The 24,538-nt window shown below is 44.5% G+C and overlaps 1 protein-coding gene across 1 annotated transcript; it reads left to right on the forward strand.

Moving 5' to 3' along the window:
• The first annotated feature begins 1,018 nt into the window (after positions 1 to 1,018).
• Positions 1,019 to 23,358, forward strand: LOC147446612 (uncharacterized). The gene is made up of 4 exons (XM_086525810.1): positions 1,019 to 1,203; positions 22,756 to 22,793; positions 22,872 to 22,971; positions 23,081 to 23,358. The coding sequence occupies exons 1-4, from the start codon at positions 1,131 to 1,133 to the stop codon at positions 23,329 to 23,331; spliced, it is 462 nt and encodes a 153-aa protein (XP_086381936.1). The 5' UTR covers positions 1,019 to 1,130; the 3' UTR covers positions 23,332 to 23,358.
• The last annotated feature ends 1,180 nt before the right edge of the window (positions 23,359 to 24,538 follow it).

Genomic DNA, 24,538 nt, shown 5'->3' on the forward strand with positions numbered 1-24,538 from the left:
CATTGTAACAATCAGAGTGCTATCATGCTAGCTCGAAATCCTGTCTTTCATGCAAAGACAAAGCACATACAGGTGAAGTATCACTTAATCTGGGATGTACTTGACAACAAGAGCATTGATCTCGTCAAAGTACATACGGACGATAATCCTGCAGACCTTCTCACAAAGGGTCTTCTAGCTGAGAGGTTTGCTCATTGTCGAAAGATGATGGGGCTAAGATGGATATATGTGTTTTCAGTTTTGTACATAGTTGATTCTTTTCTCCACTTCACGCACATTGCCTTTAGGTGAGAGGTTGTTGGGATAAGGGGCCATGTGCCCATCCGCACCCTTATTGGGCAGTTGTATATTCGCACCCTTATCAGGTGGTTGTATAATCCTATCAGAAAATTCTAAAGAGGTACAACTCTTTTGTACCCACAAATGATGTGTAGAAGCTATCCTCTGCATCTCTTTGCTCATCTTCTATGCATGCATCTCAATCACTTTATAGCTGAGTCTGATTTTGTAGTACAGTCAGTTTGATGTGTCTAAGACAGACTGCCGTGTCTGAATTCTACAGACTGATGAGTCTGGATCTGCAGATTGAAAAGACTGTTGAGTATGAATCTGCAGTTCGAGCTTCTCTCGATTCTTACAATAAAAGTTGTTGAGTTTCCCTTGGAACTTTTGCTCTTCTTTGTTATTAGGACTTGCCTTTTTCTTGCAAGAATCAAACAATAAAAATCAAAGCCTTATGCTACTAGGCAACGACAAAAGATGTTTTAGCTATTAAAATCTACAAGTGGTAAAAGAATTCGTTTGTAATGACTGAAGCAACATATGCGTCTTGCAAGATGGCAAAAACAAGGTAGAATTTTTAGCTACTAAAACCTTCATGTGGCTAAATGAATTCCTTTGTAATGGTTGAAGCAACAGATGTGTTTTGCAATAAGTCAAAAACAAGGTAGATTCATAAACAAATAGACTCTACAAAACCATGAGGGTTGTGAAAGTTTTACTGCATACATACACTTGACAATGCTCCTTTCAGCCGTTTCTAAAACAAAAGTAAAAGCATTGACTAAAGAAGACTAAGAGAAATCCGCCATACCTCTTGCAATGCCCTTTCCCTAGTACAAGAGATAAACATGGCTCGGGATAGCTGTACGACGAGGATTGTAGCCGGAGCTGCCATGGGAGGTGCAGTTGGTGGTGCAATTGGTATGCGTCTATGCTGCTTTCAGAGAGAGAGAGAGAGAGAGAGAGAGAGAGAGAGAGAGAGTGTGAGAGTGTCCGAACTTCCAAACTCTAGGGCTTTACGAGGTTTAGGATGGCGTCTGTGCCTTCAGAGAATTGTTTCAAAAGTAGCATAAGTGCTGGAAATCGTGCATACACACCCGTAAGCGGTGCATGGATCGTGTGAGTATGAACTTGTCTTGCGTAACGTGTTTGGGTTATCTAAAAGACACGAAATTTTTCCAAATTTATGTAAGGAAGCAAGAAGGGCATGTTCGAGTTTTGGAAGCTGCTTATGTTTTATTTTGTCTCATGGAAACCTTTAGTTGTACCTAGAAGCACTCGTTGGCTACGACCTGGTTTCGAGTATTGGACATATTGAAAACTTAGTTATCCGAAAAGCATATGCGATGGGCAAACAATCTTTCCATGTTCCACTTCCAGATTATGCACGTGGAAGGCAAGAAGAATGTTGTGGCTGATGCGTTATCAAGAAAGCCACAAATTTCAGCTGTGTCAATTCCTTATCATCATGAGCTAGATGACATGAAGGAACAGTATGCTACTGATGAAGATTTTGCAAGGATCTTTGAACAGTTGCAAGAGGGGCAACATCATGAGCACTACCTCCTTAGAGATGGTTTTATGATGATGTATGACAGACTTTGTGTCACTAGGCCATTGCAATGCCACCATATGTAGGGTATTGTGGTATTGATGCGGCAGTGAAAGCGGTAGAGACATTCTTCTATTGGCCTACCTTGAGGAGAGATGTGGATGCCTTTGTGCGAGGATGTGTGATTTGCCAAAAGGTCAAGTTTGACAGGCAAAAGGCACGAGGGCTGTTACAACCACTGTCGATTCCGGATAAGCCATGGGAAAGCGTTGCTATGGACTTTATCTTTGATCTTCCAAGAACGCCAACAGGGAATACAGTATATGGACCATTATCTGCAGGTTTAGCAAGTAGGCCCATTTTATCCCTGTCAGGAAGAAGATAAATCCTGATTAGATGGCACGCTTGTTCATGTACAATGTGTTTAAGTACCATGGTATGCCACAATCGATTGTCAGTGATCGTGATCCTTGCATGACCAGTTTATTCTAGAGAGGATTGTTTGAGAACATGGACACTACGTTCAAGTTCTTGTCCTCGTTTCATCCACAAACTGATGGACAATCAGAAGAGATTAATTCTATTGTCTTAGATCTGTTGAAATGCTATGTGTCAGATAATAAGGGCAAGTGGGAACAATATTTGCCTATGCTTGAATATGCGTACAATAATACAATGCATTTCGTCTACTGGCAAAGCACCTTTTGAGATTGTTGAAGGCGGCAAAAAGGTTTCTCCCATTTTGCATACAAAAGACAAGATCTTTGAGGCAGATCGATATGTTGAGAACATGGATGAAATGTATAAGAAAATTAAAGTTGCCTTAGAGAAGACTCAGGCAAAATAGAAAAAGGCTGCTGATCGTCACCGTCGTGAATTGCTGTTATCACCTGGTGATTGGGTTCTGTTAAGGTTCGAAAAGGGAAGGTTAAAGAAGATGAAGGGCAAGGAACGGCTGTTTCCTAAGCTCAGTATGGGTTACTATGGGCCTTTTCAAGTGCTTGACAAGATCAGCGATGTGGCTTACAGGTTGAAATTACCTGATGCATGGAAGATTCATAATGCGTTTCACGTGAGTCTTCTAAGATCCTTCGTGGGTGATGTGCCAGAAGATATGCCAGATGAGGATCAGCTAGAAGTTGAGGAACTTGATGAGATCCTTGTACCTGAGCAAGTTTTGGCACATAAGGACAGAAAAGTTAAAGGACAAGTTGCAAGACGTTATTTGGTGAAGTTCAAGAACTACCCGCCTTGTCACGTGACACATCCCAACCCTATGTGTCCGTGGACAAGCTACACCACAGCAGGGTTCAGTCAAGTCAAGTCAAGTCTAGATTAGCAGTGATCTGGCACTTTTGTGAGTCTATTCGTAGACCGTGCATGCCCAGTCACTTAGCATAGATGCATATCCTCCGGTTGCACACAGCATGATCATCGGAATTCCCATCAGAATCCGTTAGCATCAGTTAGGGGAATTTTCCAGTACATTTATGTATTTTCCTATTTATTGGGATTTTCACTCATTATTTTTAAGTGACTTTCCTACAAAAGTAGGTAGGGCAATTTTGCTAAGTTAATATATAAGCAAACCAAAGTTCACACTTTCTAGCAGAAGAGGCAGCAGGAGCTTCCCGCTCAACAGGCAACTTCTTAGCAGTAAAACCAAAACACCCCCCCCCCCCCCAGCAGTAGACCCTCGCCATCCTCCCACTTCCCTTGGCGTTTTTCATCTTCAGTAGCTATCGCCATCATCCCCCAGTGCTTCGCCATCATCCCCCAGTGCTTGGCGTTTTCCCCAGTTACCAGCAGCAACAGCAACAGGATCTACTAACGCTAGATAACCCCTGCAAAAGCTCAGCGATTTCAGCCCAAGGCCCATCATTTTTGGTTCTCTGACCCAGATCTGCCTGGCGTTTTTGGCAAGAGATAAGATCAGCCAGCGTTTTTGTTTTCAGCCCTAACTGCATCAAACTACAGCATTTTCAGCTTATGCACAGTAGCAGATTCCCCCCAAGACGGTTGCAGATGTTCCCCCATTTTCAGCCATAAAAACGCAGCCAAAACAGTCATTTTCAGCCACCGAAACTGTCCCGAAATTCAGCGATTAGAAGATCTCAGATTTCAGCCATCAAGTCGTCGTCGTCATCAGCATAGTCCAACTTGCATTAGTCCATTGCATACGCATTGTACACCTTTGTGCAATCAAAGTAGACCACTCTCGCCGACGAGAGTGGGGACTTCGGAGGAGGGTTTTACAACGTCTCTGGTGTCGTATCTCTCTTCTCTCTCCTTCTCTCAGTCTCATTCACTTGCACGCACAACCCACTCACTTTGTTCGTGATCATAGCACTCTCCATAAGACGGAAAGCTCTCTCTTTCCCTAAGAACTAAAAGGAACCTTGATCAATAAAGATCACTAATCTTGAGAAAATACAACATTCATTCCGCTGCACCTTACACGCCTATGGATGCAAAGTGGATGGAAGAGCATGAACTGTCAGAGTCACCAAATGTATTGCAGCTTTACCTTGAAGCCTTTGGGTTACAAGTTACAACCTACCTATGTCCCAACCCAACGTGTGCAAAGGAGGGGTAATGATAGAGCTAGTACATCAAATGTACATATGAATTCAGTGTAATAGATGGAAATGACAAAAGTATGAAGGTCTCATTTAAGTCATTTGCATCTATGTGTTACGACCTTTCTTGCGGATACATGCGATGATAAAAGAGTGTTGATAGCACAAGATCATCAGTGGCGTGTATTTATGGTATGCACTCGAGGACGTTTGCGATTTCAAGAGGGGGGTATGTCACGAGGACGTGGCAGCTGTTAACTATGTCATGAGGACATGGCAACTGCTAACCTTAGTTGTTGGTTTCTTTCCAATGATTTTTGTTTTATTTTTGAGATCCTCTTTTTGAAGTAGCAAATGGTCGGACATTGTATGGCCAATGTGAACGGTAGTTTCACCCGCAGACGAGAAGTGGTCAGTGAAATTCGTATAGTAAGCGGATGTCTAGGCTCAGAGCAAGATCATGTAGGTCCCCCCGTCGCATATAGCAAGTTGGGGGATACTAGGAAGTGAATTCCATAAAGGCATTAAGTCAAGGTGGGACTACCAATAGAAAGTATCCGACAGTTGGGCCACATTGCACTTTTGGATGCGGTCTCAATGAAGATAGATGGTCAGATGACCAGGCCCAATGGAAGCATCTCCTAAAAATGAGGAAACTGGTATTTTTGGCCGCGAAATGTGTTCGCGTCATTATCTCCGGTATGACTAGGGGAACATTTTACAACTTTGCCGCGAAGTCAACTGAGCAACCAGTCGGGAGATTTTTAGGCGGGAAACCCGAAACGGGAAAATACTTGTAAATGCGCCAAGTGGCACATTTTTGTGCACTTGCCTCATGCATCAAGAAGTGGCGCTGAATTTATAGCTGGGAGGCTCATTTTTGAGTTTCCTGTCACCGGTTAAGAGCTATGGAGTGCTTTCTTTCCCTCTCATCTACAGTGTGGTGCTGGGAGTGTTGCCCTGCAGGCTACACACTGCTCTCTCTCTCTCTCCCCTACGTGCAGTTATGTGATGCCCCACAAGAGGGGTCTGCATTTGACTGATGTACAATTGTGTGGGTTCATGCTTTTGTGCTGAGGCAAGAGCCTCCTTGAGCAGGAACAGGGGTAGCTAGTTGCTACAAAGCAGGCACCGGTGAGGGTCATAACCTCACCGTACAAGTGCAAATTCAGCACTGTGTATGCGCAGAAAATTGACTGTTTTTCAGCCATACGGACGCTAGAACCCCTGGGAATCGTGCCCCACTGGCATAGGACAGCTAGGGGAATGTTTGGGGCTGAAAACAGAGCAAAAACCAGTACATACAGCGTGCTGAATTTACTGTTTTTGGGCAGGAATCAGAGGGTATACGTCAGTGGAAGTGAGTTCCAACAGGGGAATTGGTTTCGCGCAAGTTTTGGGGTTGTTATGTTGCCGAAATTTGGCCAAATCAGGTAGTATCTAGCGGGATACAGGTAAAGGATTCCCAGAATCCCAGGACTGAAACTAATTTGACTATTTTGTTTCTAATTTCTATTTTCTAAAATTAGGACTTTAATAAGAAATGTGCACAAGTTAACTAATAAGTTAAGGAATCACAGATCTGTAAGAAAAGCCATCGGGAAACAGACAACTCTGGTGTGTCATACGATGGGTGACAAGAAGCACCGTGAAGGAGTTGGCCTGTTAGTTCGGTGGGAGAAGACCAGGTAATGGTGGTCCCTGATGAGTCACAAGATGGGTGACAGGTTCATCGGTAAGGGGACACACTAAGGGTCTGAGGAGGAATTCCGAACTGGTAAGATGAACTATGCGTAAGAACGCAAGCACATGGATAAAGATGGGTTCTAAGAAGCTTTGGTAAAAAGCAAGACAAGAAGCGGATGTTTGTCCGCGAGAGAATGCTTGAGTTCGTATCTGGGGACGCCTGGAAGGAATAAGTGCAAGCATTGGAATGAGTTTATAAGGTTTATGTGAGTTCACACTGACCGGCCAGTCAGTTTTTAAGTGAACAGACCAATTTTTAATAAGTTTTTAAAGTGACCGGCCGCCCACTTAATAAGTGGGCAGCCAAGTATAAAACTGGTCCAAGACAACTCTATTAATGCAGGGATCAGCAAGCGCCTCCTAAAAAGCAGGCCTGGAAAGCAGAAAGCGACCCCTATACCTACCAGCCTGCAGAACCTACAAAAAGCAGCCAGCGCTAGCAGATTTCAGCAATTTGAGATCGCAGAAGCACCCTCACGCTGCCCTACTGCTTACGTGAAGAGATCTCGTCACCAGAATTCAGTTGCAAGAGGATTTTCCCGCACTCCTACCCTGCTGTCCTGCAATTTCAGCAAGCTTTCATCGCGAAGAACAAGTTCCAGAAGAAATCTATCGCGACAGAAACTCTCCTCCATGTCCGAGAGGTGATAGGTAACGATTTTCAGCTTTGTTTATGATGAAGTCCTTGTGTTTGGATGATACAGGAGTGATGACTGAGTTCCTAGCAAGGTAAGGAAATTGATGACGGAATTCCCAGCAAGGGAAGTGAACTGATGCCTGAGTCCCCGGCAAGGAAAGTACGGCCTTGTGCCTAAGTCCTTTATGGGAAAGAACGACCTTCGGGTCTAAGATTACAGAACGGAGGGGTTTCCTCGGGTTCTTGTGCTTGTATACGACTCTCCCTGAATAAAGAATACTCTTGACGAGGGGGGGACCAACCCATCTTCTGGTCCCCAATACTGTGTCAATTCTCTCTCTCTCTCTCTCTCTCTCTCTCTCTCTCTCTCTCTCTCCCTACTCGTCATGATGAACTCTCTCTCTTAAATTCCGCATGATATTTATCTGAGTGAGCAGCTACGCTTCCGTATTTGTGACAAGGACTCTACTTTGTAATTTACCCTCTCAAAGAATAAAGAAATACCGAAAGAGGCGCAATTTTGGGGCCTACAGGTTGTTGGCATCTGCTCGGAGCATTCTAGCTTCCGAGCCGTGTGTGTACTCAAGTGTTAATTCCCGTCACAGGTTTCCTTTGCACATTCTCTGTGTGTGTGTACTGTGTCTAAAGGAATTTCGGGTGAAAGCCAAAGCCTACCGCCCCATGGGCCGGTTTCATGAGGTGGGAAAAAGCAACCTTGGTGTGAGCGCAAGGCCGCCAAGGGGTGCGCCCGCAGAAAAGAGCAGAACTCGGATAAAGAGAAGATCCTTCTCCAACACATATTGCAAGCTAAAGAAGAACCTCAAGACCCTCAAGAACCTCAAGACTCAAGACCCTCAAGAACCCCAAGAACCAAGACCCACAAGAACCCAAGTTCCTCGTGAACTTAAGAACCCAAGACTTCAGTGGATGGTTATCACTCGAAGCAGAATGGATAGTTTGCTTGGAGGTGGTGAGCATGGGAGTGGCGAAGAAGAGTTTTCCTCACCAGGAGTTTTTTCGACCCTTCCCCATCTACGCCAAAGATTGCACCAGATCCTATGGCAGCTTTTGACTAGATGATGATGGATTGGAAGTTAGAGAGCGCAGCAAGAACAACAAAAAGAATGGCAGAAATTGATCGTAAGTACCAAGAAAGGATGGTAGCCATAGCGCGTGAGCGCGACGAAAGAGAAGCAAAATTTGATCGCGAGAACAAAGCAAGAATGCAAGAAATGTTGCGACTCTTTTCTCAAGTTCAGTCACAGATGCAAGAGATTCGGGAAAAGGAGACTCTCTCAGTCTCTTTTTCTCCAAAGCATAACACACATGATTTGCATGATTATGATAAGCATGATGATTTGAATGATAATGACAAGCATGATGATTTGCATGAAGATGATGTGATTGTTCACAAGGATGATGTGTTAGTTGATACTTTCTCTAGTGAAGCTAACCTCATTGCAGAGACGATCAATCACGAAGCATCGATCTTTGGCTCTCGAGTCTAGATCCAAAGAACCCCCTCATGAAGAACCGGTCTTGGCTCTCGAGCTTAGGTCCACAGAACCCCCCTAGGAAGTATTGTGTGTTCGAATGATTAGTCAACACGCATTGTTCGAGTGTTTCATTCGTGATGCTTTCCTGTATTTTAATCAGCGTCCTTATGTGATCCCTTTTCAAAGGCATGCCATATTGTACGTTGAGCACGTTTCCCTCATGAATGAGCACGGATGTATGCGGACGATTCATAAAAAGATAAAATGTTTGCATTCAAGGAATTCACATTCCATGTCTCTTCCTTGGCATGACACATTATCGGAAAGAGCACAAGAAGGATTGAGCATCAAACATCGGCATTTCCATTATGATTTGCCACAGTTGATTGATTTAGATCAGAAAGAAAAGATTCGATCTCATTGTTTGCATGTGTTTGATGAACGGTTTGACACTCTGCCTCTATGTTCATCTACATTGCATGCACAGTCTTTAGAGAAGACAAGAGCTTTCCCAGTCACTTTACATGGAATGGGTATGTTCATGTTTTTGTGTTGGAAGTGGTTTCAGGAATTTTCATTCACGAAGATTCTTGAAGAAGATGGACCTATGTCCATAGACAAAGTTGAAGCATTGAAGGAGACTCAGAAGACTTTGTGTCGCTTTCGGCGCGGCCCAAAGAAGAAGGCATTGCAGACCTTTATGAAGTTCAAGTATCGCATGACCCACGCATCAGAGTGGGTTGGCGAAGAGTCCTTTTCAGGATTCCAGACGCTATTGGCAATCTCCCTCGACACCATACAGTTCTGTACCAGTACCTCACTTTGAAAAGGACGGGATGTCACGTGCACATCTAACCCTATGTGTACGTGAACAAGCTACTTCATGACAAGGGTTCAATTTAGTTAGATTAGGAAGTGATCTGCTACTTTTGTGAGTCTGTTCGCAGACCGTGCATGTCGAGACGCTTAGATTAGATGCATATCCTCTGGTTGCACACAACATGATCATGAGATTTCCATCAGAACCCATCAAGAGCATTTTTACAATGCATAGACCTTTTTCTCTATTTTTGACATTTTTCACTTATTATTTTTAAGCGACTTTTGTTGGGAACTGGGTAGGCAAAATGACTAAAGCAATATATAAGGAAACCCTAGCGCTAGCATTTTTGGCAGGAGGAGGAAGGAGAGCAACAGGCACCCAGTGCAGCAGGCCCTCTTGAGCACCTTCTCAAGCAAGATTCCCCCATGGAACCCCCAGCACTCCAGCGTTTTGAAGGCCATCACTTTAGCGTTTGAAGCTCAACAAAGCCAGCGTTTTTAGCCCCATAAACCTGGCGTTTTTCAGCCTCTCAAGACCAGCGTTTCCAGCATTAGTAATAGCAGCCTAGCGATCTTGCTACCCGACAGATCGTTGGCGTTTTCAAGCAACATCAGCCCAATGTTTCTGTGTACTGCAGATCCCCTGGCGATTGCAGATTCAGCCTCACTATTCAGCCCTCAAGAAGTGTCACCAACGTGTGACTATTATCTATCCTTTTTGTTGATTTCTTTCTTATTATTTATTCATTTTCACTTTTTGGAAACACCCCGCTGGAAATCTAACTGCCCTGCATTGCATATCTAGTGTGGAACTGTTCAGAGGGAGCCCAGGCTCGAGGGCAAGAGAGCACTAAGGTTGGACAAGGACTATGGTTAGCCAAAGTGGGGTCATTGACTAGCCAAGTGAAATCCTTTGCTATAGAGGCTACATTTCAGTTGTTGGTGTGGCTGCAGTGTACAAAGAAGGTCAGATGACCTAGAAAGATACAATGGTAGCATCTCCTAAAATTTAGGGAACTGCTATTTTGGGACCTAAAAATGTGTTCGCGTCATTACCTCTGGAATGACAAGGGGAACATTTTATTACTCTGTCGTGAAGTCAACTGGGCAACCGGTTGGGAGATTTTTAGGCGGCAACCCCGAAACGGGAAATAGCCTGTAAATGTGCCAAGTGGCACATTTCTGTGCACTTTCCTCATGCAGGAAGAAGTGGCGCTGATTTTAGGAGAAGGGAGGCTCATTTTTAGTCTGTCACAGGTTGAGAGCTATGGAGTGCCTCCTTTCCCTCTTATGTACAGTGCGGTGCCAGGAGTGATGCCCTGCACGCTACGCACTGCCCTGTCTCTCCCCTATGGCAGTATGTTATACCCCTCTAGTGGGCTTTTCAATTGACCAATGTACAGTTGTGTGGGTTCATGCGCGATTGCCGAGGCAAGAGCCTCTTGCACAGGTACTGGATTAGCTAGCGGCTAATCCCCCGCAGGTACAGGTGATTCGGAGAGGTTTCACGTGCGAAATCTCGTCCGATTCAAAGGGCGAGTAGCCCTACAGGTGCGGGAGCTCGAGGACCTGCTACAGATGCGACCAACACACAAAACGGAGCCCGAAACAGTGAATTACAGCTTGCTGTGTATTTTTGCAGGTTTAGGGTTTTGGCCCTAAACGGACCCTAATACCCCCAGGAGGTTCGGGGATGCGAGGGGACCGCTGTACAGGTGATCTGGCGCATTTTCGGGGCAGAAAACAGAGAATTCAGCGTGCTGCAGATTCTCTCCAGGTTTTGCAAAGTGTCCGTATGCATCGGGAAAGTCATCCAATGCGTGGGAATACTGACTGTGAAGGGTCCTAGTACAGTTATGCTGCGGCCAGAACAGTCGAAATTCAGCCAAGGTTGTGCGGGGCAGCTTGTAGGGAACCACAACGTTTATTCCCTCTTTTAAAGAATAAAGAAATACCGAAAGGGACGCCTATTTAGGGGCCAATCTGGTGTCGGTCTTCTCATACAGGTGCAATCTAGCAGCCTGTATCCCTTTCCCCTTTTGTTGTGTCTTGAAAGTACAGGTAAAGTGGGCGACAAATTAAATGGGTGAAAGCAAATAAGGTTTAAGTTTAAGGTCTACCGCCCTTCTTGAAAGTACAGGCCGGTTTCATGGTTCCGTCGCCGGGACTAAATCACTTTTTCTCATAGAAGTGAGCCTTGGTCAGTTTGGGCTTGAAGACACAGGGGATCATAGACCAGACACAGGAAATTGCAATTATGGCTGACAGACCAGATGATGTGACTGAAGAGGTTTCCTCGATGACAGGAAGAAGGCTCTCTCATTCCTCCAGCAGTTTGAGAAGGCCTATGCAGGGGGAAACTTTACAGAGGCTTCAAAGGTCCGCAAGGCAGCTACTTTCTTGACAGGAAACGCGGGACAATGGTGGACAACTTTATTGCTTCAAGGGCAAGCTCCGTCCACATGGATTTACTTCAAGCAGATTTTTGCAGCAGCATGGTTATCTGATGACTTTGAAGCAGATGTCATGACAGAATGGCACCAGCTTAATGCTGCCACTTGCAAGAATCTGGATGACTACAATCGGAAGTTTTGGAAAGCTCTACCTCTAGTTACTTCCTATAGGTTTGTGCCATTGACAGTACAGATTGAAAAATACTGTTGTGGCCTACCCAAAGGATTGAGAAAGTACTGCACGAAGACCAAAGTTACTACTTTGACGTAGCTCATCGAGGTAGCAAACACTAGCAATGGTTTGCTCAAGGGAGAAGATTGTGAATTTAATACTGGCCTCAAGGAAGGATCAACCAAGAAAAATTCAGCGAAGAAGTACGTTCCCAATGAAGTTCCTAAAGGGACTCAGGAGCCAGCCAATGCAAGGAAAGGCAAAGCTACGGCTGAATCAAAAAAGGGACCAGCAAAGAAATGGAAAAGACGTTTTCCTCGCAAGTCGGAAGAGCAAAAGAAGGTCCTGAGGTCAGAAAACAAATGCTTTATCTGTGAGCAGCCTGGCCACATTGCTCAGAATTGTCCTCAAAAGAAAAGGTCAGCTGATTCTGAAGACAAGGAGGACAGGAAAGGAAAGAGGCCCATGGCTGGTCTAGTGCCAGATATGGTGGGCGACAAGCCAAATTCAGATGCAAGTGAGCTTTGCAGAGCATGGGGAAAGGTCAGGGATCAAACAGTCCTTATCTTCTTTGATCCAGGTGTCAAAGCCAACTTCATTTTCCCATAATTGGCTTCAAAGTTGGGAATCAGATCTGAAGAGATGGGGTATACAGCAGAGGGAGGTTTGGCATGTCCTGGCCATACAGAGGCTGTGACACCCATCAATGGAAAGTTGCGTCTACATATCCAATCCTATGTAGATGGTGAAGAATCTTACATCATGCCACTGGACGGATGTGATGTGTTGCTAGGTATTCCTTGGTTGTTTCGTGTACAGGGAATCATAGATGCCTACAACAAAAAGATCACTGTACAGAGCAGGGGAAAGACTCACATCCTGTTTGTAAAGCTTAAAGGGGAGTCTTTTCCCACTGTATCAGCTTCTGCTATTACTTATGTAATGAAAAAGCATCTTTCTGCGTACTTGGTTTTTGCACGTGAAGTGTGAGATTGTGATGAATCAAATTTATCTGTGTTAGATAAAGAAAGGTCAATGTTTTTACAACAGTATAGTGATTGTTTTTCCGATTCATTACCGTCTCAATTACCTACAACAAAAAGATCACTGTACAGAGCAGGGGAAAGACTCACATCCTGTTTGTAAAGCTTAAAGGGGAGTCTTTTCCCACTGTATCAGCTTCTGCTATTACTTATGTAATGAAAAAGCATCTTTCTGCGTACTTGGTTTTTGCACGTGAAGTGTGAGATTGTGATGAATCAAATTTATCTGTGTTAGATAAAGAAAGGTCAATGTTTTTACAACAGTATAGTGATTGTTTTTCCGATTCATTACCGTCTCAATTACCGCCAGAGAGACCCGAGGACCATGCGATAGATTTGGTGCCAGGCAGTAGCCCACCAAATAAGCCTCCGTACAGGGTTAGTGCGGCTCAGCAGAAAGAGATAATGAGCCAAGTACAGGAGCTGTTAGAAAAGGGGCTGATTCAGCCCAGTTCGTCTCCATTCTGTTCTCCAGTGTTTTTGGTGCAGAAAAAGGATGGCTCATGGCGTATGTGCATCAACTACCGTGCACTGAACAAGAATACCATCAAGAATAGGTTCCCTATACCTAGAATTGATGATATTCTGGACAAATTAGAAGGAGTAGCTATGTTTAGCAAGATAGATCTAAAGAGTGGGTACCATCAGATTCGCATTAGATCAGAGGATGTGCACAAGACTGCTTTTAGAACAACGTTTGGCCTTTACGAATTTTTAGTGATGCCCTTTGGTCTCACAAATGCTCGTGCTACGTTCAATAGGATGATGGACAGAATTTTCCGTCCACACCAACAGTTTGTTGGTACATTCTTTGATGACATGATAGTCTACTCAAAGAATGAAGAGGAGCATAGGCATCACTTGGCCATTGTGTTCAAAGAGCTACGCAGCCATAGGTTGCTCATCAATGCAAAGAAAGGTGAATTTTGTCTGGAAGAGATTCACTTTCTGGGACACATTGTCTCAAGGAATGGTGTCAGAATGGATCCTGCAAAAGTTGAAGCGATCAAGTCCTGGACAGATTTGAAGACGGTGCACGATGTCCGAAGCTTCTTGGGACTATGCTCCTATTACAAAAGGTTTATCCGAAATTTTGCTGAGATTGCTTCACCTTTACATGCTCTTTAAAAGAAGGCAGTCACCTTTAGATGGACACAGAAAGAGATTTCAGCTTTTAATCTCTTAAAGGAAAAGATAACTTCAGATCCAGTCATTGTGTTGCCAGGTCTTAGGAAGTCATTTGTAGTCCAGTGCGACGCCTGCAGTAGTAGCATTGGTGCAGTGCTAATGCAAGATGGCAGGGTAGTAGCCTATGAGAGTAGAATCTTGCAAGGGCCAGAAAAGACTATGCAAGTCTATGAAAAAGAACTGCAGGCCGTGATTCATGCGCTCTTAAGTTGGAAACACTACTTGCTAGGTGCAGATTTCGTTGTCCAAATGGATCATCAGACCTTGCGATACAGGCAAAGTTATCTGAGAAGCATATGCGATGGGCAAATATCTTGTCCATGTTCCATTTTCAGATTGTGCATGTGGAAGGCAAGAAGAACGTTGTGGCGGCTGCCTTGTCAAGGAAGCCACAAATTTCAGCTGTGTCAGTTCCTTATCATCATGAACTTGATGATATGAGGGAACAATATGCAAATGATGAAGATTTTGCAAGAGTCTTCGAGCAGCTAATGGATGGACAACGTCATGAACACTATCTTCTTAAAGATGGGTTCATGATGATGCATGGCAGATTGTGTGTCACAAAGCCATTGCGACGCAAAGTTATGGAAGAGAGTCATGTCCCACCGTATGTAGGGCATCGTGGTATCGATGCTACAGTTAAAGCGGTTGAGACATTCTTCTACTGGCCTACATTGAGAAGAGATGTGGATGCCTTTGTGCCAGAATGCCTAATATGCCAGAAGGTCAAGTTTGACAGGCAAAAGGCACCAGGGTTATTGCAACCACTACCTATTCCAGATAAACCATGGGAAAGTATTGCTATGGATTTTATCTTTGATCTTTCGAGAACACAGACAGGAAACGATGGTATTTGGACCATCATTTGCAGATTCAGCAAGCAGACTCTATTCTTGTTAGGAAGAAGATAAAGCCAGATCAAATGGCACGCTTGTTTATGAGCAATATTTTCAAGTATCATAGCATGCCACAATCGATTGTTAGCGACCGGGATCTACGCATGACAAGTTTGTTCTGGAGAGGCTTGTTTGAGAATATGGGCACAACGCTCAAATTCTCTTCGTCATTTCATCCTCAAACAGATGGGCAGTCAGAAGAGGAAAATTCTACTCTCCTAGATCATAAAGGAAAGTGGGAGCAGTATTTGCCATTGGTGGAGTATGCATACAATAATACAGTGCATTCATCAACTGGCAAGGCACCTTTTGAGATAGTTGAAGGTGGCAAGAAAGTTCCTCCCATACTGCATACAAAGGACAAGATATTTGAAGTAGACAAGTATGTTCAGGACATGGATGAAATGTATAAGAAGGTCAAAGTGGCCTTAGAAAAGAGTCAGGCAAAGCAAAAGAAAGCAACTGATCGTCACCGTCGTAAAGTGGTATTTTCACTTGGTGATTGGGTGCTTCTACGCTTTGAAAAGGCAAGGTCAAAGAAGATGAAGGGCAAGGAAAGACTGTTTCCAAAGCTCAGCATGCGTTACTATGGGCCTTTTCAAGTATGCAACATAATTAATGATGTTGTATATAGGTTGAAATTGCCTGAGAGTTGGAAGATTCACAATGCGTTTCATGTGAGTCTTCTCAGACCCTATGTGGGTGATGTGCCAGAGGATATGCCAATTGAAGATCAACCGGAAGTCGAGGAACTTGACGAGATCTTGGTCCCGGAACAGATTTTGGCACATAAAGAAAGAAAAGTGAAAGGCAAGGTTGCTAGGCGTTACTTGGTGAAGTTCAGAAACTATCCACCAATGGATGCTAAGTGGATGGAAGAAGGTGAACTTGCAGAGTCACCAACTGTGTTATCACTTTACCTTGAAGCCTTTGATTTGCAGCTACCTTGATCCCTTGAGTTTCGAAGCTACATGGATTGTCAGTATGACAATGGCTTCTGAAAGAAATGATGTACATGGTATTTAAAGTGAGCTCAAATCAAGTACATGTCATGAATGTTAGAGCTGTACAGATTGTCAGTTTGGCAATTGCTCTTACGGAATGTCCAAAAGTGTGGTTAATGCTATAGAAGTGAGTATTTCTTGTCAGTTTGTCAAGGATACAGTAATTGCTTCTATTAAAGGGTACATGTGTAACTGCATTCTTAAACTGTCGGTTTGGGTATGCTCGAAAGTGTTACTGGATCCAACGCGTACTAATAGACAGTGGCAAAATGCGTAGCTACCATTTTGTCATTGGAAAGTTAATGACTCAAAGCAATGGCAGAGTGCGAAGCTACCACTATGTCATTGAGACAGGGTTCACACGCAGGCAATACATGTGTCGACGAGGTGTTGAATACACCAGGGTTGACAATGAGCATGTATGTGTCGACAGGTGTTGAATACACCAGTGTTGACTGTGAGCATGTACGACATAGATGCAAACGAGGACGTTTGAGATTTCAAGAGGTACCCTATGTCACCAGCGTGTGACTACTATCTATCCTTTTTGTTGATTTATTTATTCATTCACTTTTTGGAAACACCCCTCTGGAAATCTAACTGCCCTGCATTGCATAGCTAGTGTGAACTGTTCAGAGGGAGTCCAGGCCCGAGGGCAAGAGAGCACTAAGGTTGGACAAGGACTATGGTTAGCCAAAGTGGAGTCATTGACTAGCCAAGTGAAATCCTTTGCTACAGAGGCTACATTTCAGTTCTTGGTGTGGCTGCAATGTACAAAGAGGGTCAGATGACCTAGAAAGATACAATGGCAGCATCTCCTAAAATTTAGGGAACTGCTATTTTGGGACCTAAAAATATGTTCGCGTCATTACCTCCGGAATGACAAGGGGAACATTTTATTACTCTGCCGTGAAGTCAACTGGGCAACCGGTCAGGAGATTTTTAGGTGGCAACCCCGAAACAGGAAATAGCCTGTAAATGTGCCAAGTAGGCACATTTCTGTGCACTTTCCTCATGCAGGAAGAAGTGGCGCTGATTTTAGGAGAAGGGAGGCTCATTTTTAGTCTGTCACAGGTTGAGAGCTATGGAGTGCTTCCTTTCCCTCTTATGTACAGTGCGGTGCCAGGAGTGATGCCCTGCACGCTACGCACTGCCCTGTCTCTCCCCTATGGCAGTATGTTATACCCCTCTAGTGGGCTTTTCAATTGACCAATGTACAGTTGTGTGGGTTCATGCGCGATTGCCGAGGCAAGAGCCTCTTGCACAGGTACTGGATTAGCTAGCGGCTAATCCCCCGCAGGTACAGGTGATTCGGAGAGGTTTCACGTGCGAAATCTCGTCCGATTCAAAGGGCGAGTAGCCCTACAGGTGCGGGAGCTCGAGGACCTGCTACAGATGCGACCGGCACACAAAACGGAGCCCGAAACAGTGAATTACAGCTTGCTGTGTATTTTTGCAGGTTTAGGGTTTTGGCCCTAAACGGACCCTAATACCCCCAGGAGGTTCGGGGATGCGAGGGGACCGCTGTACAGGTGATCTGGCGCATTTTCGGGGCAGAAAACAGAGAATTCAGCGTGCTGCAGATTCTCTCCAGGTTTTGCAAAGTGTTCGTATGCATCGGGAAAGTCATCCAATGCGTGGGAATACTGACTGTGAAGGGTCCTAGTACAGTTATGCTGCGGCCAGAACAGTCGAAATTCAGCCAAGGTTGTGCGGGGCAGCTTGTAGGGAACCACAACGTTTATTCCCTCTTTTAAAGAATAAAGAAATACCGAAAGGGACGCCTATTTAGGGGCCAATCTGGTGTCGATCTTCTCATATAGGTGCAATCTAGCAGCCTGTATCCCTTTCCCCTTTTGTTGTGTCTTGAAAGTACAGGTAAAGTGGGCGACAAATTAAATGGGTGAAAGCAAATAAGGTTTAAGTTTAAGGTCTACCGCCCTTCTTGAAAGTACATGCCGGTTTCAAGAAGTCTAGCGATTTGCCTTGTTGCAGTACCTTGCCGCATCGTCAATATTGCGAAGTACCCTAGATCTCCGGCGTTTTGCATAGCCTTTGCAGATCTGCCATCAATCTCAGATTTCAGCCCATTAGACAGCGTTTTCAGCCTGGACAAGCAGCGTTTTTTAGCCAGTGAAGACCAGCGATTCAGCCAAGAGAATTCAGTGTTTTGCACAGCAGAATTCAGCAGAAGAAGAAGAATCCCGAAGATAGTGTTTTCAGCGCGTCGTCATCGCATTGTCGTCATCGACATAGAGTCAAAATTCAGCAGATAAAGAGTTGCAGATTTCAGCCCCTTAGCATTTTCAGATTCAGCCCGTCTCGTCGTCGTCCTCATCATCGTCGACATCGTTGGCAAGTCCAAGCATTGTAGAGATTTGTGCAATCATAAGTAGACCGCTCTCGCCATAGAGAGTGGGGCCTTTGGAGGAGGGTTTGACAACATACTGGTGTCGTATTCTTCTCTCTCTATCTCTCAGTCTCAGCACCTTCATTCACAGTGTTCACCACTTTGTTTATTTCCATTGTACTCTCTCACTAAAGGAACGGAAGGCTCTCCCTTCCGTAGGTAAAAGGAACCTTGAGCACAGTTCGGAGCACTCATCTTGAGCAAAGTTCAACATTCACTTCCGTTGCACCTAACACCTGGAGGGTCGAACTCTCTCCGAGACTCTGTGTCCAAATGCTCTCTGAGAAGTGACCCTGTGTGCACTTAAAAGCTTACAAGGGATGCCCAAAAGCAGAGCCCAAAAGCATCAGTTCTAAACACACGTGCAGTCAAGAGTATCTGCTCTGCTCCCCAAAAGCTCACGCAAGGACTCCCATAATTTGCTAGCGCAAAATGCAGAAATTCGTACAGTGTGCCACATCAGCATAGCGGCGCAATTTCCAAAAATCTGTATGATGTGCCACGTTAGCATGTCAATGTGATTTACTGAAGTCAAGTCCAAACGTCAAGCTTCTGATACTTCCCTCAATCGATGCTCCAAAAGTCTTTAAGTCAGTGGGTTAGGATTTTTAAAGGCCTAACCCCTTTTTAGGCCCCTTCGGCCACAACTTCATAAGTTCTTCCTCAGGCTTCAGTTCCTCCTGTCCACCCCGGCCATTTCTCTTCCAGTTGGGCACGCCATGGCATCACTTTGTGATAAGTGTTATAGAGGCCAGCCCCGAATCCTTCACAACGTGGCATGATTGTACTGACCGAATGAGAGCACGGGCTTGGTTGGAGCAGGATGGGAACAATAGATCCCAAGTTTGAGGGTTGGTGCGAGAGAAGCGTAGCTGGATTCGTGACGGGAATGATGGTGCAAGACATGCTGGGGGATACTAACGTGGCATGCCATACGGTGCTGATGTGATAGTATGGACCCGTGGTTGCTTTATCGATGAGTTATGGAAGGGCGACAGGCTTTGGGGCCCCAGCTTTTGATATCAATTGCTTTTGGATGTGGGTGACTTTATACGTGTCCCTAGGGGGTCACTTCTGGAGATTATTGCATGGTTGCAAGTTTGTAGAGTGGCTCCTCGATAGTTATATGTGATCATCAATAAACCAAGTATCGTGCTGGGTGCCCAAGTTAGGGGCCATCTGGGTAGAGAACTCCACTCTACCATGTCTTGTCTTCAGTGCTCTTTTCAAGTTACCATGTTTGCAGTGTGCAGTGCATTTGTTTATTTTCTATCGATTCACCTCTTCGCCAATGGCTTGCCAATTACACAACGATAGTTGAAACAGCAATTTGTGATTATGGGGCAAGTTCAGGCTCGCAAGCGATGTGATTCGAACTCCTTTATGGGCTTTCTAGGTAGAAAGTCTGCTTTTTCAAATATGGCGGCCAAGGTGGTGTGCGCAGATGGATACAGTTTTGGTGGTGCTGGTAGGGGTGCCTATGGGAAGTATTGGAGAGGTGAGGACGACTTCGACGAGAAGACTTGACAACACTGACAAGGAAGAAGAGGAGATACTGTGGCCTTGGAAGAGGGGAGCAATGTCTCGTAGATACATACATCACTATGGATATCCTGAGGACGACGAAGAGGATGATGATGATGACAACACTGACGAAGAAGAAGAGGACGATGAAGAGGAGACTTGACAACACTGACGAGGAAGAAGAGGAGATGCTGTGGCCTTGGAAGAGGGGAGCAATGTCTCGTAGATACATACACCACTATGGATATCCTGAGGGCGAGAAGAGGAGGACGATGATGATGGGGACGACGATAGGTTTCCTCATCATCGATGCGACATGCAATACTTTGGTTGGCCAGCCTAGAAGACCACGAGCCAGACAAGAGTGCCAAAAACCAGGAAGCAGCGAGGGATGAAACTCTTAACACCTAGAACATAGTTGTGCTCAAAAACGCTGATGCAAGCACCTACTAGGGGGCCCGCTTTTGGAGAGCTGATGATGAATCCATTGCTGATTTCTAAAAACGCAAGGGAAATTTGAGAAAACGTGAGGAGACGCCAGGTCTGGACCACATTTTCCATAGCAGAGGGGTTGCTTTTGCAGACAAGGGGATGACTGATGGCTGCCCATGAAAAATCAGCAGTAGGACTTGAGTTTTTCAGCATATTTTCTCCAAATGCCTGTGAAATGAAAAAAAATAAAGATTTGACTCTATTTCATGCTACAAAACTCCATTTCAATGAAGAGAGCCGCAGTAGAGACAAGTTACCTTAAGGAACTCTCTCGTAGATGCCTCCCAAAACGGATCGTACGGTCTCCAAGCAATCCTCAACCTCTTGCCACATCATCAAAATAATGTTCAATGGCCAAAAAGCTCATAAATGAGCCATCTCATCAAATATGCACATCAACTAAAAAGCTAATAACTGGGCAAAATGGACCAGAAATGCATATGCAGGGCCATTGTGACCATACGATCGTGATATCAACCTAGGGTGCCACTGTCACCAGGAGGGGTATTTTTCCTGTTGCCTTCCGTAAATAAGTATTAGATATATTTATTTTATTTTTACTTGTTTGTCCCAAAACCCTTGAAAAGGTGCAAGTGGACATTGCATGGCCAGTGTGAAATGGCTGCAGCCAAATGGGTTTCTCACATCGGGGATCTAGGTCGGTCAGACAGGGACTGCCCGGGCCAGTTAGCACTGAATTCTGATGAGTATGGAAGCTCGTGTGCGCCAAACTGGAATTTGGGCCACTCGTCAAGTCACTGCAACTTTATAAGTTGAAAGGGGCCAGTAAATTAACCCACATTGTAGATGTTGGTCAAATGGTAGTCTTCAATGATGGTCAGGAGACCGATAGGGACGCCATGGAAGCATCTCCTAAAATTTAGGGAACTGCTATTTTTGACCGGAAAATGTGTTCGCGTCATTAGCTCTGGAATGACAAGGGGAACATTCTATTGCTCTGCTGCCAAGTCAACTGACGCACCAGTTGAGATTTTTTTAGCAGGGAAAGCCCAAACTCGGAAACTGGGCGACATGTCAGCCTGTGAGCGATTCTGCCACTCTGGGAGGCAAAAACGAGCTGCATATCAACAATGGGGGCGCCATTTTCAACCTCAGGTGGATTGTAGCAGGTACAGAAGCTATGGAATGCTTACCTTGCCCTCTATGCACAGTATGGTGACGGGAGTGATGCCCCGCACGCTACATACTGCTCTCTTTCTCCCCTACGTACAGTATGTTATGCCCCACTAGTGGGCTTCTCATTTGATCTATGTACAGCTCCGGGGGTTTATGCGCGTTTGCCAAGGCAAGAGCCTTCTGAACAGGAACCGGATTAGCTAATTGCTAATCCCCCACAGGTACGCACAGTTCCATCACGAAAGATTGCGAGTTTGGAGAGTTTTCTCGCATGAAAACTCGTCCAATTCACAGGGGAACTGCCCCATTGTGTGCGGGAGCCCTTAGGAAACGCGTAGGCGTGTTCGCTCCGCTAAAAACGATCCGAAACAGGGAATTACAGCCTGCTGTGTTTTTCTGCAGGTTAAGGGTTTCGCACCTAAACTGCAAGGGAACATCGGGGGAGCCTCGTGAGAGCCTTGGGATGCGTGTACAGGCTTTTGGGCTCCCGGCAGTAAAAAGCAGAGAATTACAGCCCGCTGAATTTCTGTGACAGCTCACCAGAAAGCTTCCAGATATCGAGGGAATCCGTCCTAGACAGGTGTTTTTGACCTACAGGGGTTTTTGCGCCGTTATGCTGTCGAAATCCGGTCGAAAACCTGCGTTTTCAGCCCTCGCCAGGTTTGGACAGCTTTGTGAAAGCTTGTGCTAAGTGGTCGGATCGTCTACCTTAATTTGAATAAAGAAATACCGAAAGGGGCGCCAGTCTTTGGGGCCTACAGGGTGTCGGTCTCGTGTGCGCAGTGACATTCTAGTCGCTGGACGCAACTGTGTTCTCTTCCCTTCTCAGTGCTCTGTGTAAAGTTAACAGGTAATTGAAATAGTACCGCCCTCTACGTTGTACGGACCGGTTATAGCCACCAACTGGTGATGACAAATCTTCAACAGATCCAAGGCCATGCCAGGACTACTTGAGTACGGTATTATGCCAATTGTGAGTGTAGACACCATGTTCAACCTGCATTACATGCAAGACAGAAGTGTCCTAGGTAATGTAATGCTGTATGACAATTCGTAAAATTGTCTTGTTGCTTGAATTGCTGAGATGAGAGCTTTTCCACATTTCATTAACAATTCTTAAAATTTTGCTGTTGCTTGAATATTTGAGACGAGACCTTTTCAACAACTGGAAAGAGTGATAAAAGAACATAAATGAGAAATCGATAACAGCACATTAGGGCACACACTTTGCTGAAATTCCTTGTTCTTTGCTTGAGCGAGTTATCTTACAAGGAGATGTTATTGATTTTAAGAAGTTACTGGGCCTATGTCTTTTGCAGGTGCGGTTTATGGAACATACGAGGCTGTGAGGTACAAGGTATGCACTCAGGAGTATAAAAAGGCATTGTTAAGCACTACTTTCTGGGCCATGCAACTTAGTGTCCGTATGTTTCAGATACCAGGAGCGCTAAAACTGAGACATGTGGGACAAACAACACTCGGAAGTGCTGCACTTTTTGGTCTATTTTTGGCAGCAGGAAGCCTTATTCATTGTGGTAAAAACTACTAGCTGGTCCATACAACAAGGGCTGTCGTGTGCATCGTGGTTTGGAATTGGAAATCCACATGAACAGTGGGTTAAGTCGATCTTCTGCTTGCATTTAGGAGAGGGATTTGAAGGATTTTCTCATCTGCCTCCAAAGTTCGGTCATAGATCTTTGATTCTCTTTGTATCTTTTATCAAGATTATCATCCCAAGAGAAGGGTTGCAAAAGTACCGTTTTGGAAATTTTGCTGTGGCTCATTTGATTATTACGGAGAAATTGGGGACTCGTTCAGTATATTGTTTGGGCATTTTTGAAAGAGGAGATCTTTGCCAACACGTCCTTGTGTCATCTTGTTTATCTTGTGAATGATAAAAAGTTGAAAATTTCGAAGATCAATGTTCAAGTTATCATTCTGTCATTCTTATACATTCTGTTTTGATCTACAGTAAGTTAATGTTTAGGAAGGTAAGACTCTTCACATTATGGCACCTCAGAGCTGCTGAGTTGAGGATTAGACCAAATATTTGCTCACATGGCCTGCTTTCTGGTTCTCTCAAAGAGTTATCTCTTGCCTCGCTTGTTTCGAGGAAAAATGAAATTAAGAAACCTTCAACTTTCATTTTTAACTTTTTGTGTACAAAATCAAAAAGTGGCAAACAGTCTTATTTGACCCGTGGTGAGAGTTTTGGAGAGCTTTGTTAGGGAGTGTGCTGGACATTGTTCATATTTGTCATATTTTTTACTGTGTTTTGCAGCTCCAATGAGTTCATTATGATTAAAATCAGCTCAAAAAATAGAAAGGGTAATAAAAAACCTAGGACTTCCAATTGGCACCCAATGTGAGATGGTCTTCGCTAATGATATTTTTCAAAGTATTATGGTGTACATTGGCTCGGTTACACTGGTCAATCATGTATAGAAGACATAGGGCTGTATCTTGGATTTTGAGTTTCAAACTTCTCAGTTTGAAGAGATTTTGGGAACTTTACCGCTATCTGTTCTATTTTTTTGCTAGGTTGTATCTTAGGTGAATTCTTGATCTCATCACCTTGTATCTTGTGTGCACGTGTTGTCCACCTATAAGCCATGATGACATTGAGATGGCATCTTGATTTTGACTGTTGGGTTTGTCCACACATCCTTAGCAGGTTCTTGATGTCATTATCGCAATGTTTTGTTGCGAGTGGAGACTCCCTCTTTAGGTGTTGGGCTTTGAAGTTTTGTGATTAGCTACTTAGTGGTTGCAAGGCATTTTGCCTCATGAGGTTCCACGTGTATGAGCATGATCCATCCTCCGAAAGTTCCAAGCGTTTGAGCATGACCTCTTCCAAGTGTAGGAGCATGACCTCTTCCAAGCGTATGAGCATGCCCCATCCTATGCCTTTGGGTTCCTTCTTGTCCCTACCTTCATTTGCTTTCTTAGCTCGATTTCTTCGGTAGAATTTGTCTCTACATGAGTTGTACGCTATGTTCATAGGTCCCAATGCCTGAAATGTGCTTGTTTTGGCTGGATAAGCACAAGCCTTATGTCCTATGGAAGAAACCATAAAACATGTATCTCCTTGTGTTGTAAATT

The sequence above is a fragment of the Adiantum capillus-veneris genome, chromosome 12 (assembly GCF_014529385.1).
Source record: "Adiantum capillus-veneris isolate H3 chromosome 12, ASM1452938v2, whole genome shotgun sequence".
NCBI lineage: Eukaryota > Viridiplantae > Streptophyta > Polypodiopsida > Polypodiales > Pteridaceae > Adiantum > Adiantum capillus-veneris.